The sequence below is a fragment of the Silurus aristotelis genome (genome assembly GCF_946808225.1).
Source record: "Silurus aristotelis genome assembly, chromosome: 7".
NCBI lineage: Eukaryota > Metazoa > Chordata > Actinopteri > Siluriformes > Siluridae > Silurus > Silurus aristotelis.
In genome coordinates, this window is record NC_139580.1 from 26,445,791 (window position 1) to 26,462,818 (window position 17,028).

A 17,028-nucleotide genomic window follows, 5' to 3' on the forward strand; every position below is an offset into this window, starting at 1 on the left:
TACTTGACTTGTGACTTCTCTGTCTTGATTTGTTACTTGCCTCGTGAGTCTGTCATGGGCCATATTGTTTGTCATTTAGTTGTGTAAGGTGTGATCATGTCTGTATTAATATATGTGTTGTTTGGGGATGTTAAACGCACACTGTTGGTTTAATATAAACTGGACACAAATTCCTTGTATGCTCAAGCATACTTGGACAATAAAACTGATTCTGATTGTGACTTGCTTGTCTTTATTTGTAATTTAATTTGTGTCATATTTGTGACTTGACTTGTGTCTTGTGACTTTATTTGCCAGTTGACATGTGATTTACCTGTGCCTTGACTTGCGACTTGACTTGTGGTTTGACTTCTCTACTGACTGTCTTGACTTGTGACTATTATTGTGGCTTGACTTGTAGTTTGACTGTCTTGACTTGTGACTTAACTTTTGACTTTCCTGTCTTGACTTGTGACTTGACTTCTGTACTGACTGTCTTGACTTGTGACTATTATTCTGACTTGACTTGTGGTTTGCCTGTCTTGACTTGTGACTTGACTTTTGAATGGCCTGTCTTGACTTTCTTGTCTTGTGACTTAACTTGTGATTTGGTTGTCTTGACTTTCTTGTCTTGGTTTGTGACTTGACTTGTGGTTTGCCTGTCTTAACTTGTGACTTGACTTCTGTATTGAGTGTCTTGCCTTGTGACTATTATTGTGACTTGACTTGTGGTTTGCCTGTCTTGACTTTTGACTTGCCTGTCTTGACTTCCTTGTCTTAGCTTGTAATTCGACTTGTGGTTTGCCTGTCTTGACTTGTGACTTAGCTTTTGACTTGCCTGTCTTGACGTTCCTATCTTAGCTTGTGACTTGACTTGTGATTTGACTGTCTTGACTTGTGACTTGACTTCTGTATTGACTGTCTTGACTTGTGACTACTTGTGACGTGTGACTACCAAACTGTGACGTGACTTGACTTGTGTCTGGCCTGTCTTGACTTGTGACTTAGCTTTTGACTTGCCTGTCTTGACGTTCCTATCTTAGCATGTGACTTGACTTGTGATTTGACTGTCTTGACTTGTGACTTGACTTCTGTATTGACTGTCTTGACTTGTGACTACTTGTGACGTGTGACTACCAAACTGTGACGTGACTTGACTTGTGTCTGGCCTGTCTTGACTTGTGTCTATACTTGTGACTTGCCTGCTTTATTTGAAACTTGACTAGCATCCAGATCTGTGATTTTTGCCTTGATTTGTGACTTGACTTGTGCCTTGTCTCTCTTGACCTAGAACTCGACTTGTAACCTGACCTGTCTGATTTGTCCGTCTTGACTTGCCTTGACTTGTGACTTTCTGTTTTAACCAGTAACAAGACTAGAGACCTATTTTGTGCCTTGAAAAGCAACTTGAAAAAATCCTCTGTCATAATACCACTGTTACCTTATTGCCACATAAAAACTCACTAAGAAGTCCAATTATTTGTATTTTCTAGTATTATTGACTAGTATAGCACAATTATCAGGCATTATCAGCAAGCTATTCACCAAATTACCTGGAATTCAGTCCAAATCTCAATAACTCAAAAGGAAAAAAATATGTTCTGCTAAAAAGACAAAACATTACTGTACACAATTCATTGTGAAAATGTAATTAAATAAAACGTGAGAGGTGCACAGGAGAGGTTAATTTTACAGGGAGAAGATGCTTCAGCGACTGGTCTGTTAAACTGCCTGACTTCTACAGAGTTCCTCAAGAAGTCGTCAATGATGATGATGATTATGATCTTCATGATGGTGCGATTCAGAAACCGCCAGTACGCCGGGGAACCAGCGGAAATTGCGTACAAACCCAAGAGTCCTTTCTTCCGCGTTTCAGACGTGGCGCCGGTGGAGCTCATTCAGCAGCCAGTCTCATTTCCAGCTCTGGCTTTCCGATTAATCGACTCGGTTAGTATGCGTTGCGTTTATACACGACACAAAAAAACCGGCTTGATATTTTATTGCTGTTTTATTTGTTACCTAGTTGCATTGGTTTGCTAATAAAACGTTAGGCTAACGCTAGCATTGTGTGTGTGTGTTTAAAGTGAGGCAGCTAACCAGCTTGTTTACTCAGCAGGGAAAACTTGATATGTATTGTTATACTGTAGAGATTTTATGCTTAAAAAAAAAATAAAAATAGATAATAAACACTAAAAGATAGTTGGGTAGATGGTTGGAATCATGTTGGGCAACTTGTAAGGTTTTTATTCAAACAAGAAATTTGATTAATCAACCAAACAACCAACCAACCAATCAAAAACCACCACCACCACCACCAGGTCTATTATGGAGTAAACACCTTTCTTAGGCTAAAGATCTAATTTTTTCTGACCAGGTTTGTCAACCAAGAAACAAAACCCACTTCCTCTCACATGAAGGTTACACAAAGTTATTTCCAGTTAGTTGAACAACGAACCTGTCCCATACTAAGGTTCTCTAATGTTTGCATGTTTGTGTTCTTGCTCGGTTCTCTTCCCTTCCAGACCTCTCTGGCTTGAACCATGTGGAGGAAGGCAGCTGGAGTGGCGTTGTTGGCTTTTGCTCTGGGTTACCTTTATCACACCAACTCCAACCTTCAGGAGCATACGTACAAACTGGTCAGAGAAATCACCGGCTCTCGGTCACTGTTCTCCTCACTGCATGAACATAGCACTGCAAACCTCGAAGAAACCATCTCCCGAGCCTGGGACGCCCTGATCACCGCACCGTCGAAGCAATGGGGTCGAATAGCGGTCGGGTGAGTCTCAGTGATCTGAATAATTAAGATGTTTATATGTTTTGTGGTATTGTGTGTGTATATATAAAAAATATTGTAGGTGAGTGTGTATAGAGATACACTATATTGCAAAAGTATTGGGTCACCTGACCTTTCCTGCTCTATGAGGTTCTTTTCCAAACTGGACAAAAATTTTGCAAGTGAGCTTCTTGAAGATCTGGTTTACATGCTTTGGAGAGGAAGATTTTAAGTGGCCTGCTATAGAGCTCTGATCTCATCCCTACTGATGTAGGTGAGGTGAGTACCTGCTTTTCCTAACAACCTTGTGGCGGATGAACACAAATATCCATAAGCACACTCCAAAATCTGGTGGAACATCTTCCCAGAAGAGAGGAGGGATTCATAAGAGCGAATCGGGACTAAATGTGGAATGCGATGCTCAAAAATCACATACCGTACTTATGACCAGGTGACCCAATACTTTTGAAAAAGTGTATGTATGTGTATATAGACTTAGATAAATAGATCTATATTGGTTGTATTGAGCTTGATACAGAAGATGTAAACCCACCCATTTAATTAGGGCTTCAGCTGTTAATTATTTGAGTAATCGGGTATTCTTAAGAAAATAGAGAAAAGAGAAAATAAGACTAGTCTCTTAAAATGAACAATTAATTTGTTTCCTTTATAGAAAATGTTAAATTTTTATTGCTGAATTTGCATACAGGAATATCTGAAACCCCTTTAAAATAAAACGAAACTTTCCATTTAATTGCTATATTACATCAAAATACAAATATATATATATATATATATATATATATATATATATATATATATTTGTAAGTGTTTGTTTGGAAACCTTTTGTCGTTTTAATTTGGCCTGAATCTTCTCCTTGCCCCTTGCTGTTTTGTCCTTCATTTTTTATTCTGCAGCGTTCGTTTGTGTTTACCTGTCCAGAGCAATCCAGATTTTAAAGGGTGGTGCATCAGTAATAATGGTCCGTGGGGAAACACAGTGCTCCATGTGTAGTTAAATTGACAAAAAAAACCTGAAGAATCGTGCTCACTACTCTGGTGAACTGGAAACATCTGGAGAGAAACACATGGATATGTACATGGGTGGGTTTAGATGTTCTGCTTGGATAGAGCCAAGAAAGCTTGATCATATTCTGTAGCTGTGTATATGTGATATATGAAGTCGCTATTTGCAGTGGACACATGGCTAAAATCATTATGTGTAGCAGCACACAGTCTTTTTGTGCGACGGATGGAGAAAATTACTGTATTTTTCGGACTATAAGTCGCTACTTATTTCCCCCCCCTTTTGAACCCCACGACTTAAATGATGAAGCGGCTTTTGAATTTTTCCTGGGTTTTTCCTGGTTTCACAAACTTCAAGCCAAAAAACTGAGCCCCATAACATTAGACCAATGAAATTTCCGAACGGAAACGAAAAAACGCACCTCACCTGTATTCTAAAAAACGATTTTTTGCCAAAAGAAAAACTCTTGAGAGAAATAGTTGTGAAAGGAAGGGGGAAGACAGTAAACAATGACTTTCTTGGTAGGCAACTGTTTAGATACAAGCCGTTGTAACTCATTGTATCAGGGTCAAGGGAGAGCTCGCTAACTTCAGTTGCAACAGAAATCATATAAGCACAGACAGGTTTCCAAAACCTGTGCTTTTTTATTTTTTCTTGGCAACAGCGTTACGGGTTAGTCAAAGAAACTTAGAAATAAGCATCAGAAAAGAATAAGGACATAATCCTCGGTCTTGCACACATGCAGTAATACCGGGAAAATGCAGTGGCAGGCTATTCCCAAAATACCGCTATGCTCCTAAAGGAGCCACAACATATTTCACTCGTTACACCGTTTAACAGACACTGTCTTTCGTTAAAGTTTGTGTAAAGTTCATTAGTTTCAGTGTAGACACCTGCGGCTTATAGACAGGTGTGGCTTATTTATTTTAAAAATAAAAATATTTGGGTGCGCTTTATAGTCCGGAAATTACGGTAATAGTTTATTCATAGTTGACTTTCCTTCTCTGAACAAAACACTAAGGGGAAGCTTTATTGTTCACTGTTAGTTCCTTCTGTTCAGTTCGTCATAACCACAATTGCACGCTGTGTTGCAAAACTGTGTAATTAGCAGTTGTGTTTTAACTGCATCGAACCGAACGGATTTGAAAGCCAACAGTTCAACTCGCCTACAGACTCAGTGGCGATCTCTGTTTACTTTCTGCAGGGTCAACGCCTGTATTGACGTGGTGGTCTCGGGCGTCAACTTGCTCCAGGCTTTGGCTCTTGACCCGGGATCAGGACACGACCACGACGTGTTGCACTCCAAAGAGGACCTAAAAGAGGCCTTCATTCACTACATGGAACGAGGAGCGGCTGCGGAACGTTTCTTTTCCGATAAAGTCATCTTCCAAAGGATCGCGAGGGCCGCTGCGGAGTATCCTGGTGCTCAGGTACGTTGGGTCGGTTTTAGAGCTGCTGTAGTAGTCGCCTTAAACGTGTGCATAAGCAAGTGAAAATTTTTTCCTCAAAGTTAACGTGTTAGAAGGCGGAAAAAATGGGCGAGTGTAAGGATCTGAGCGAGTTTGACGAGGGCCAAATTGTGATGTCTAGACGACTGGGTCAGGACATCTCCAAAACTGCAGTTCTTGTGGGGTTTCCCTGTCTGCAGTGGTCAGTATGTATCAAAAGTGGTCCAAAAAGGAACAGTGTTGAACAGGCGACAGGGTCATGGGTGGCTGAGGCTCATTGATACATGTGAGGATCGAAGGTTTATTCGTGTGGTCCGATCGAACAGACGAGCTCCTCTAGCTCAAATTACTGAAGAAGTCAATGGTGTTGCTGCTCAACAGGTCAGGAGTGTTTTGGCAGCAAAAGGGGGGCCAACACAATATTAGACAGGTGTTCATAATGTATGCCTCATCAGTGTATATCTTCTGTCAGTGCACCATCAGTAGCCTAGTTTGGAGTAATTAGAATAAGATAATAGAATTAGATTTGTTTTAACAGTAATTACGACCCATTATTTAGCAAAAACTAAACTTTTTACAAAACGCAGCATGCGCTCTGCATTGCGAAACACAAACATCCTGTCTGTCGGTTATTCATCCCTGCTCTTATTTGTATTGCGTAAGTACAGCTGAACTTATCCATAATGAACATGTTTGGGATGTGTATAGAAAGTGCTTTCTGACTCGAGCCGACAGTTTAAATATTGAACGAAGGCCTGGTCCAGGGAGGATTGAGTTTCCGTGTCAAATTTAATTCTGCTGGGTTGACTGTGATTAATATTTTCAGCAGCACTCCACACATTACTCTGTGTGTATTGGAGGTTTGGCTCACTCATGGCTTTTTCAGCGTAGAAGTTCTGAGTTATTCCCGGTGTCCTCTCATAAGTAATGAAACCCCGCCCGCTCCGAAAGTATTGGAACGGCAAGGCCGAGTCTTTTGGGTTTCACGATGCAAAAGTATTGGAACAGATCGAAGTAAATAATGGGTAATATTTGGATGCATAGCCACCATAGTATCGAAGGCTTCGCTTCTCTTTTCCAAATGTGAAATGCCGTACAATTGGGTTGAGACCTGATTTTCTTTTGACACTTTTGCCTCACAATTGAAATTCTTCCGGGGAGGACTGTAACCCGATGGACGACTGAGGATATTTCATAATGAACAGCTTCTCATTTTTCTTTCTCTCGTAGGTGTACGTGGGAGGAAATGCTGCTCTGATTGGCCAGAAACTCGCTTCTTACCCAGAGCTGGTGGTTAGTTCATATCTGCCTCTCTCTCGCTAAATGATCTGACTCATAGAGTGTAGTGCGTACACTTCTGACACCTTCTAGCAGTGGTGTTTTTGGTCTGATTATCTGACATCTGATAATTCTGCATGTTTCCGTACCTCATTCATTTATTGCTTTTCACCTAAGGTTCTGCTGTGCGGCCCTATTGGACCTAAGCTGCACGAACTGCTGGATGAACAGATCGTCGTTCCACCACAATCACTTCAGGAGGCTGATGAGTATCATCTCATCCTTGAGTTCAAGGCAGGTCAGGATAGATTCACTCCTTTTTCTTTATATGCATGACTGTATAAAAAGGCTACTTACAGACGATTTTATTATTAAAAAATTTTTAAGCACGTATGACAATGCGTTATCACACTATGGTTTTGTTAATCAGATTGTAAAGGATGAAGTCTGCTCTTTTTGTGTGTGTGTCTAGGGGAGCAGTGGGGTTCGAGTAAGGCCCCTCAAGCCAATCGCTTCATCTTCTCTCACGATGTGTCGAACGGGGAGATGAGCACTTTAGAGACCTTTCTGGCCAGTCTGGAGGAGTTTCAGCCCGGTCTCGTGGTTCTGTCTGGACTCCATATGATGGAGGGAATGGGTCGTGCGCTCTGGGAGGACCGACTCAAAGAGGTGTGAACTATGCAGGATTTTCAAGAAATCACTATTCCAAGAAGAATCTATGAGCAGCTCTGCTTTTAAAAATTAGTCTCTAGCACCTGAGACAAGATTCATTAACCAACTTTTAAAAATTCAATATATTTTTAGAAATGTATTTTGTAATAACAACATGCTAAACCATCCCAATATATCATATTGATAAAAAAAAAAAAAAAAGTAGATCAGGATTTTTGAGGTGCAATTTCCTCTATTCTCGACCTATTAAATGCTTAATGTGCAGATGCTCTCCGATGTTTTCAACTTCAGACGTTCTGCTCTTACGATGACAATACGAGAAAATTGTAAAAAGTAAATATTTTCATGTGGCAGACAATTACCCCTAAATATTATTACAAATTAATGACTCCTGTTAATGTTATGTTGATCCTTTTAAGTGATGAATGTATTTCTATGGTAATGCAACTAGTATAGAAAATATTTTTTGCTATATTTTGCCTTAAGTCATTTATTAACGAGCTTAATTATGCGAAATACACCTTGTGTGTCCAAACTTTTGGTCTGTACTGTATATATATTATAGCGGGAGAAAATGAATGAATGAATATATACAGTACAGACCAAAAGTTTGAACACACCTTCTCATTCAAAGAGTTTTCTTTATTTTCATGACTATGAAAATTGTAGAGTCACACTGAAGGCATCAAAACTATGAATTAACACATGTGGAATTATATACATAACAAAAAAGTGAACTGAAAATATGTCATATTTTAGGTTCTTCAAAGTAGGCATCAAGAGAATGCCAAGAGTGTGCAAAGCAGTAATCTAAGCAAAAGGTGGCTACTTTGAAGAACCTACAATATGACATATTTTCAGTTGTTTCACACTTTTTTGTTATGTATATAATTCCATTTATAATTCCACGTGTTAATTCATAGTTTCATGCCTTCAGTGTGACTACAATTTTCATAGTCATGAAAATAAAGAAAACTCTTTGAATGAGAAGGTGTGTCCAAACATTTGGTCTGTACTGTGTATTTATTTGACCAGCATTTACAGCAACTACCCTTGGGAATGTCTGTGCTATGAATATTGTGGGTAGGTATTATCAATATTAAGCATTTCCTTCTTAGATCTACCTCAGAGAAGCAAAATTGGTGTTAAGATCGGAAATTCCATCCATACTATAAGCTGTAGAATGTTAAATGAAAACACTTTTTGTGACATTCGTCACCACCGGTATAGGAAATGTGACCGTACACCAAAAATAGCGCAGAATATTTGGCCCTTCAGATAGTTTTATCTTTGTCCAACCTTGAAAAACGTTTTTATCTCTGACAGTTTGCGGTCGCCATCTCTGACGTCCGAAACGAAGCGCCCATCCATCTGGAGCTGGCCAGCATGACCGATCGAGATTACATGAGCATCATTACGAAAGAGGTAAATGTATATGTTTAGCACATGTCTTCTTATAACCCTTGCACATGTATGTGAAAGATATGGGTCCTGGATGCTTTGCTATGTTTATGACCACCTGGTGCTATTTTAGGCATATAACCTGTTAACCTCTGTGTGTATGAGCTAGAACATAGACCTATTTACACACAGCCTTGTCACTACCTGATTCAGAATTTCCAGAATCCAAATTTTTAACACCCCATTGTGTGCTGTGCAAGTTTTTGCTGCTCTGTAGACGCAGCACTCTGATCTTCAGATCTACAGCACTCCAATCTGAGCGCTCTCTTCTCACACACGCGTAATTTTGTTACCAAAACACCGATATGACTTAATAAAACTCTGGTACTGGAAAGTAGGAATGGCATCAGTTACCACAATCACCACATTTCTTATCGTTTTTTTTGATGTAGGCTGAAAACCCCAGGCATTAGGGTTGCACAAGACAACCCTAACAAGGTTGTGTTAGGAAGGGCATCCAGCATAAAATGTGCCAAATCAAATATGCGGATCACGACTTTTATACTGGATCAGTCGAGGCCCAGGTTACCAACGACCGCCACAGGTATTGTTAGTCAACAAATTGGCTACTGTTGGCTGAAGGAGGAGAAGGAGAGGAGGAAGACGTCTACAGGGACAACAGGAAAAGGAGAAGTGTAGGAGAGTGGAGGTTCGGGTTGGTACTTTAATGTTGGTACTATGACTGGTAAAGGGAGAGAGATAGCTGATATGATGGAGAGGAGAAAGGTAGATATGTTGTGTGTTTAGAAGACCAAGTGGAAAGGGAGTAAGACCAGGAACATTGGAGGTGGGTTTAAACTGTTCTATCATGGTGTGGATGAAAAGAGAAATGGTGTAGGGGTGATTCTGAGAGAACAGTGAAAGTGTAGTGGAGGTGAATAGAGTTTGGAAGTTGAAGGGGTGATGATAAATGTCATCAGTGCTTATGCTCCACAAGTGGGTTGTAAGATGGAGGATATTTTCTGGAGTGAGGCAGAAGCCAAGGAAAAGGCATATGAGGAGCTGTGTGAGAAGTTGGACACTAAGGAAGGAGAAAAGGATTTGTACCAATTGGCCAGGCAGAGGGACCGAGCTGGGAAGGATGTGCTGCAAGTTGGAGCAATAAAGGATGGAGATGGAAATTTGTTGACTAGTGAGGAGAGTGTGTTGAGAAGATGGAGGGAGTATTTTAAACAGCTAATGAACGAGGAAAACAAGATAAGATAAACCTTTATTTGTCCCACAGTGGGAAAATTTCTCTGTTACATTATATATGCAAATATATATATATATATATATAAAATTGAGACATAATATAGTATACAGTGTATATATACACACAACACAATGTATAAATACAAAAGAAGAAGAAGAAAAGAAACCATGAGTAAGTAGTTAACAGGCATATTGCACACAGGTAAAATTTGTTTTTGCAAATGTGTTTTTTTTTTTTTTTTTTTTTTTTTTGTTAATTTGTTATTGTTATTATTGCAGTTAAACAGTAATACAGTGTATAATTTGGTGTCTGGTTCTTTGGGAGCAGCTCTGATTGTAAAGTCGAATAGCAGCAGGGAGAAAAGACCGTCTGTAACGCTCCTTCAGACACTTAGGATGTAACAGTCTGTCACTGAAGGAGCTGCTCAACAATGAAACTGGTCTATACAGGGGGTGAGAGACGTTCTCCAGCAATAATGATAGTTTAGCTAACATCCTCCTTTCTTCCACCTCCTGTACAGTGTCCAGGGGAATCCCCAGGACTGAGCTGGCCTTCCTGATCAGCTTGTCTATCTCCTTCTTTCTGCAGTAGAGATGCTGCACCAGCAGACTATACCATAGAATATGGCTGAGGCCACCACAGAGTCAACAAAAGTCTTAAGTAGCTCTCCCTGCACTCCAAAATACCTTAGTCTCTTCAGCAGAAAGAGTCTGCTCTGTCCTTTCTTATAAATTGCCTCAGTGTTATCTGTCCAGTCCAGTTTGCTGTTCAGATGAACACCCAGGTATTTGTAAGAGTCCACTCTCACAATGTCCTTTCTCTGAATGTTCACTGGGGGTAATGAAGTTTGTTTGTGCATATGGAAATCCACCACCAGTTCTTTGGTTTTTCCCATGTTTATCTGGTGGCAGCTCCGTTGGCACCAGTCCACAAAGTTCTGGATCAGTTCTCTGTACTTCCTGTCGTCGTCATCCGTGATCAGACCGACAAGACTGAGTCATCAGAGAACTTATGCAGGTGACAGGTTGCTGAGCTGAACATTAGGTCTGCAGTGTAGACGGTGAAGAGGAACGGGGCTAGAACCATTCCCTGCGGGGCTCCAGTGTTGCAGACAACCATGTCAGACTCACAGTCACGAGTCCTCACATACTGTGGCCGGTCTGTGAGGTAGTCCAATATCCAGCTAGACAGATGATGGTCCACTCCAATGTACACCATCTTATCCCTCAGGAGCACAGTTTGGGTGGTGTTAAAAGCACTAGAGAAGTCGAAAAACGTGACTCTCACTGTGTTCCCAGCCTTTTCCAGGTGCAAAATAGCCTGATTTAAGAGGAAGATGACCACGTCTTCCATGCCAATGCCAGGTTGGTAGGCAAACTGAAGTGGATTCATTGATTGGATGGATCACCAGAGGTTGGAGATGAGTGAGCACCAGCCTCTCCAATGTCTTCATCAGATGCGAGGTCAGTGCTACTGGTCGGTAGTGCCCAAAGTCTTTTGGGCTTGACGTCTTTGGTACAGGCACCACACAGGATGTTTTCCATAGCTGTGGCACCTTCCCCAGCTCCAGGCTCTGGTCAAACTTGTACAACATGCCGCACAGCTGGTCTGCACAGGTCTTAAGGAGCCTGGAGCTGATACCGTCTTCCTCACTTTGATCTTCCTGAGCTCCAGTCTCACCTGGGCTTCTGTAAGGGGCAGTGTGTATTGGTTTGAGTGGGGGCTGGAGGGAATTGGCGGCAGTGGAGAGGGGAGAGTTAGGTGTGTTGTGTGTAGGCTGTGAGCTGATAGCAGTGCAGAGAGAGGTGGGGCTGGAGCAGCTTGCTGTGGAGGCAGAGAAGGAGGGTTGCAGCAGGGGGGGCTGGATGGGGGCAGGAGGGTAGCTGATCAAATCTGTTAAATAATAGATTCAGATCATTCACCCACTTCTGCTGCAGCTGATCCTCCATCTTCCTTCTGTAGCATGCTTTTCCTTCCCTGATCTTCTTTCTCAGTCCTCTCCAAACAGTTTTCAGCTCTTCCTTGTATCCCGATTTCAGAGCCTCACTGGTCTCATCAGGCCTGTATACAAGGGGGTTGTAAACAGGCAGGAGATAAACCAGGTTGTGATCTGATCTTCCCAAGGGGGGAGGGGTGCTGAAGTGTAAGCCTCCTTTGAGTTGGCGTAAAATAAGTCCAGTGTTTTATTGTCCCTGGTGTGGCATGAAACATACTGGGTAAATGTGGGCAGAGTGGAGGATGGAAGGGCATGAATGGAATCTCCAGAGATAATGAGAAGGGCATTTGGGCACTGTGTTAACGATCTGTTAACAACAGAATGCAGGACATCGCATGCCGATTCACCGTCAGCAGAGGGGGGAATATACGCAGCTATCGTGATAACATGCAAGAATTCCCTGGGCAGACAGTATGGCCTCATGCTAGCGGCTAACAGCTCAGTGTCCTTAAAGCAGATCTGCTCTTTAATAGTGATATAACCAGGTTTACACCATCTATTATTCACAAAAACTGCCAGTCCTCCTTCCTTTCTCTTACCCCTCCATCGTTCTGTGGGGACCCTAACCCCCAAACCCTAAACCATTCTCCGCGCACAGTAGTTGAAATCTATCTATAGCCTCGGTTGTATCTGGTGTTAGCTTAGTTAGCCATGACTCTGAAAACAGCATGATGCTACACTCCCAGAATTCACTCTGATGCCGGGTAAGAGCCGCTAGCTCGTCCATCTTGTTGGGTAAAGATCTCACATTTCCCATGACGATAGACGGGAGAGTTGGTCTGTAACGTCTCCCTTTAGTCCGACACAAAGATTTTAGAAAGTGAGAGGATGCCTGAGGAATGGAGAAGTGTATGCCGAGAGAGGAGTTGTGGTATTGTATGAGGAAGTCAGGTGTGTCAGAGAAGTATGTGAGGGTGGTGCAGGTATGACACGTATGAGCGTGTATGAGGACAGTGTGACAGCAGTGGAGTGTGCAGTAGTATTGACAGACAAGGTGGTGGAGGTTGGACTGCATCAAGGATCAGCTCTGAGCCCTTTCCTGTTTGTAGTGGTGATGGAGAGGTTAACGGACGAGGTCAGACAGGAGTCTCCATGGATTATGAGGTTTGTGAATGATATCGTGATTTGTGGTGAAAGTAGGGAGCAGGTTGAGAAGAGCCTGTAGAGCTGGAGGTACACGCTGAAGAGAAGGGAAATAAGTCAGAAGCAGTAACACAGAGTACATGTGTGTGAATGAGAGGGAGGGCAGTGGAGTGGTGCGGTTGCAGGGAGAAAAGGTGGAGGAGTTCAGGTACCTGGGGTCAACAGTGCAAAGTAATCAAGAGTGTGTTAGAGAAGTAAAGAAAAGAGTGCAGGCAGGATGGGGTGGGTGGAGAAGAGTGGCAAGAGTGATTTGTGATAGAAGGGTATCTGCGAGAGTGAGAGGAAAAGTGTATAGGACTGTGGTGAGACCTGCGATGGTGTATGGTTTAGAGACAGTGGCATTGAGTAAAAGGCAGGAGGTGGAGCTGGAGGTAGCAGAGCTGAAGATGTTGAGGTTTTCATGGGAGTGACGAGGATGGATGCAGAGAAGGGACATGGGGTATATCAGTAGGAGAATGCTGAGGATGAAAGAAGGAAAAGAGGAAGAACAAGGAGGAGGTTTAGGGATGTGGTAAAGGAAGACATGCAGGTAGAGGACAGATTAGTGTGGAGACAGAAGATCTGCTGTGGTGACCCCTAATGGGAGAAGCCAGAAGAAGAAGAATTTGGGCTGAATTAAAACACACTTTGTGTACACAGGTTTCTGGACACCTGAGCATGAGATGCTTTTTTCAGCATCCAATTCCACATTTAGTCCCCATTTCCCATTATAATAACTGCCAAAATACTCGGAAGATGTTCCAGTAGATTTTGTAGTTGGTGGTGGCCTGTGGTGCATGCAGTGTTCCAAGTCAGATTTCTATAGCAGGAGATCTTCCACTCGAATCCATATAAAGCACACCTTCATGGAGCTGGCTTTGTGCTCGCTGGTATAGTCATGCTGGATCAGGTTTGGGTCTCCTAGATCCTTGTGGTAGCGATTTGTAAAAGAACCACATATGGCTGGATATAGTCTTTATCCATATAGTGTATCAATATAGTGTATTTATAGCCTTAAATACCAGATGTGGCAGATTGGTTTTACATACAGTAGATACAAAATGACAGAATTAATCAGGCTATAAAACGTTACCTAGAACAGATAGGACAAGAGCCACATATTGAGCAGCGGCACCACATGCGTACCACATTCAGTATTGTGTGCTCTCTTCTGTTAGCAGGTCTTACCCTTAGTGAACTCGATCGGCCTGAACGAGCAGGAGCTGCTCTTCCTGACTCAGGCTGGCGGAGGTCCTCACGCCGAACTCCCCTTGTGGAACGGCATTCCTGACGTGGGCCGCGTCTCTGACATCCTCCTCTGGATCCTGGAGCAGCACGGCAGAGCCAACATGGATTCCGAAGCCCATCTGACCCGCATCCACTTCCACACTCTGGCTTACCACGTGCTGGCCACGGTGGACGGATACTGGGCGAACCAGCGGGGAGCCGTAGCAGCCGGGGCTCGCGTTGCCAGCACACAGGCTTGCGGTGTACGAGCTGTAGACATCAGTAAGGTAGAGCTCAAAGCTCCGCTCAGCTTCAATAGCTCTTTCTCAGAACCAAAAGAGGGCTTAGTTTTGGACCCGTCCAACCCGGTGACGGTGTGGCGAAGAGGGAACGTGTCCTTCTATCTCAGTCCGGTACTCATATGCAAACAGCCGCTGCGGACAGTAGGTCTGGGGGATGCGATCTCAGCAGAGGGACTTATCTATTCTGAGATCGTGCCCCAGTTGCACTCTGATGACTAAATCTGAAGATCCCAGATGTCCAATAACAATGTCTTAAAAACATTTCCTTACCCTGATCCTCTCTACAAAGCCTGCTGAGCATCTGACCAGCCGGAGGGATGTTCCTGTAGGTGCTCCTCCATTCACTTAAGTCTTTAATGTGAACAGTAACGAATAGCGGAGGATGTTGTTCATAGGTAAAGGATTGAGAACCTCACTTCTTGTCCAAACACAGTACGTAGTCTTAATCCGTTTGGTGAGTACTGTACTTCGTCCTACTTGAGACCATATTGCACTGAGTAGAAAATACTGTTTTATTTAGTTTTTTCCCCCTTCACACTCCATAGACATTTTACTCCACTGACTACTATGACTTAGATTTGAGCAAGAAGCAGAAACCCTGCGCTGCTATGAAATAATAAAAAAGGCATAAGAATCCCACGAGCCCCCCACAAAATCAAATGCCTTAACCAGATCCTCTTATATTCCCTCCTGGATTTGTTTCATTCATCTTCTAACATGATAAATCTAATAGCGGTAGATGAAATGAACTAGATCTCAAATAGGCCATAAGTTTTGACACCCCTACCCAGGATATTTTGTAAAAACTGCCACAAAAACCTTGTTCTTTATTAAGTTTTACACAGTTATGCCCTGTTTTTAACCAGGTTCATGAAAGAGCTTCATCCAGAAGGCTTTACCTCAAATAAACCAAACTCCAAGCTCTTAAAATCTACTACGTTGGAATAAATCTACTTGGTTGGGAAAAAACCCCGTTATATATAAAATAGGGTTGCAAAGGGGTGGGGAATTTCCTGTAACTTTCTATGGGAACGTTATCTGGGGATTTTTGAAAATAGTCAAAATTGGACACTTAACAGTAATTTGAGAGATTTTATGGCAATTTATCATATCTAAACATTAATAATAAACAGTTTGTTTGCTCATAAGCTGAGATGCGTGCAAACTAATACAGATTTTTTTTTATCACATTTTTGCCTATGATTTTGTGGTTAGTATAATTTTCTTGCACAATAGTGTTTACACACAGCACAAGGAAGATTGTATGTAATTTACGTGGATACTCGACAAGATGATGTTTTGACATGATGCGTGTTGTGTTACGGAGGCACGCACAGTGCATGTAGGGGGCGTAGCCTCAGCATCCCTGCAGTAAGTGTGCTGCGTGCATGTGATTTGAGGAATGTGTAGGTCAGAAATTCGAATACAATTGCAAGATTATCCTGCAAGAACTACATTTAACTTCCCAATGATGGGTTTCCCGGCAACTTTGTAAATTGGCAGTTTATTCCCATAAAAAGTTTCTTAGTTCCTGGAATTTTGCAACCCTATATATAAATAATATAAAAAATACCTGTAGTATAGGTTTTTCTGATTACTGAAATGATGTATTCGTACCGACTTGATTAGCAGTACACACGCTTATAGAAATGGTGGCCATCTTGGTGTTCTGCATCAGCATATTTGTAAGAACACCAGCATTCACTTCATCCTCCGCATGATTTAGATCATTGTACTCACTTAAGTTAAAAAGAAAATAAATCAGCTTTTTTTAAAATGCCGAACGGCTGAAAGAAAGTCCGGGAACTTTTCCTACTTGTTTAGTCACGGCCTGTATTATTCCTATTTTAAATCAGTTCGTATCCTTACATACATAACGTTTTTAATCTTGTGAAAAAGAAAATCTGACCTCAGTACTGCACTCATACGATTTTTTGCTTGTTAGAAGTCTTGAAATTTCTTCTGATGAGAAGAAACCTTTTTTTCTTCTTCTGATGCAGCAAAATGCAGTACTGTATGTAGGCCAGCTGTCAGAAGTGAATGTTGAGACCGTTTCGTTTAGTCCTGAAGAAACATTTAAGCTGGAGAAGAAAAAATAAATCCTCCAGACGTCTAGACGTCAACCCTGACAGGTCAAAAAGCTGCTACTATAAGCGAAGTGATTTAGGTTACAAGATGTGATCGCTGTATCTAGCCTGGACCGACGATGGCCAAAAAAAGCTGCACATATCACCGAGATATGAAACTGATGCAAATATATGTTTTTTGTTTTTTTTTTTCTTCTTGAAATAACTTTATACTTTCTTTTTTATTTGTCTTTCGACCAGCATTTTGACTCGTTATTTCTTTTAAAACCTCTCCATATTATTCTGATAAGAACTGTACATTAGTATATAAATTATGCAAAGTCTTCAACATGATAACAGGAATATTTAGGTTATGGGATATTAAGACTTTTAATTATATTTTCTATCAATAAAATATTTCGGTCGATCCTAAATCCTGTCTCAAAGTTTTTTTTTTTTTTTTCTTTTTCTTTCCTGTAAAG

At 41.7% G+C, this 17,028-nt stretch overlaps 1 protein-coding gene across 2 annotated transcripts; it reads left to right on the plus strand.

The window, feature by feature from the left end:
• Positions 1-1,712: 1,712 nt before the first annotated feature.
• Positions 1,713-16,980, plus strand: adpgk (ADP-dependent glucokinase). 2 transcript variants are annotated; one of them, XM_083546404.1, is made up of 8 exons: positions 1,713-1,926; positions 2,502-2,755; positions 4,984-5,209; positions 6,458-6,520; positions 6,683-6,803; positions 6,978-7,174; positions 8,504-8,602; positions 14,133-16,980. In XM_083546404.1, the coding sequence occupies exons 2-8, from the start codon at positions 2,520-2,522 to the stop codon at positions 14,697-14,699; spliced, it is 1,509 nt and encodes a 502-aa protein (XP_083402530.1). In that variant the 5' UTR covers positions 1,713-1,926; positions 2,502-2,519; the 3' UTR covers positions 14,700-16,980. The 2 variants fall into 2 exon arrangements, with proteins under 2 accessions (XP_083402530.1, XP_083402529.1); XM_083546403.1 differs by having other exon boundaries at positions 1,802-1,926; positions 14,130-16,980.
• Positions 16,981-17,028: the final 48 nt, after the last annotated feature.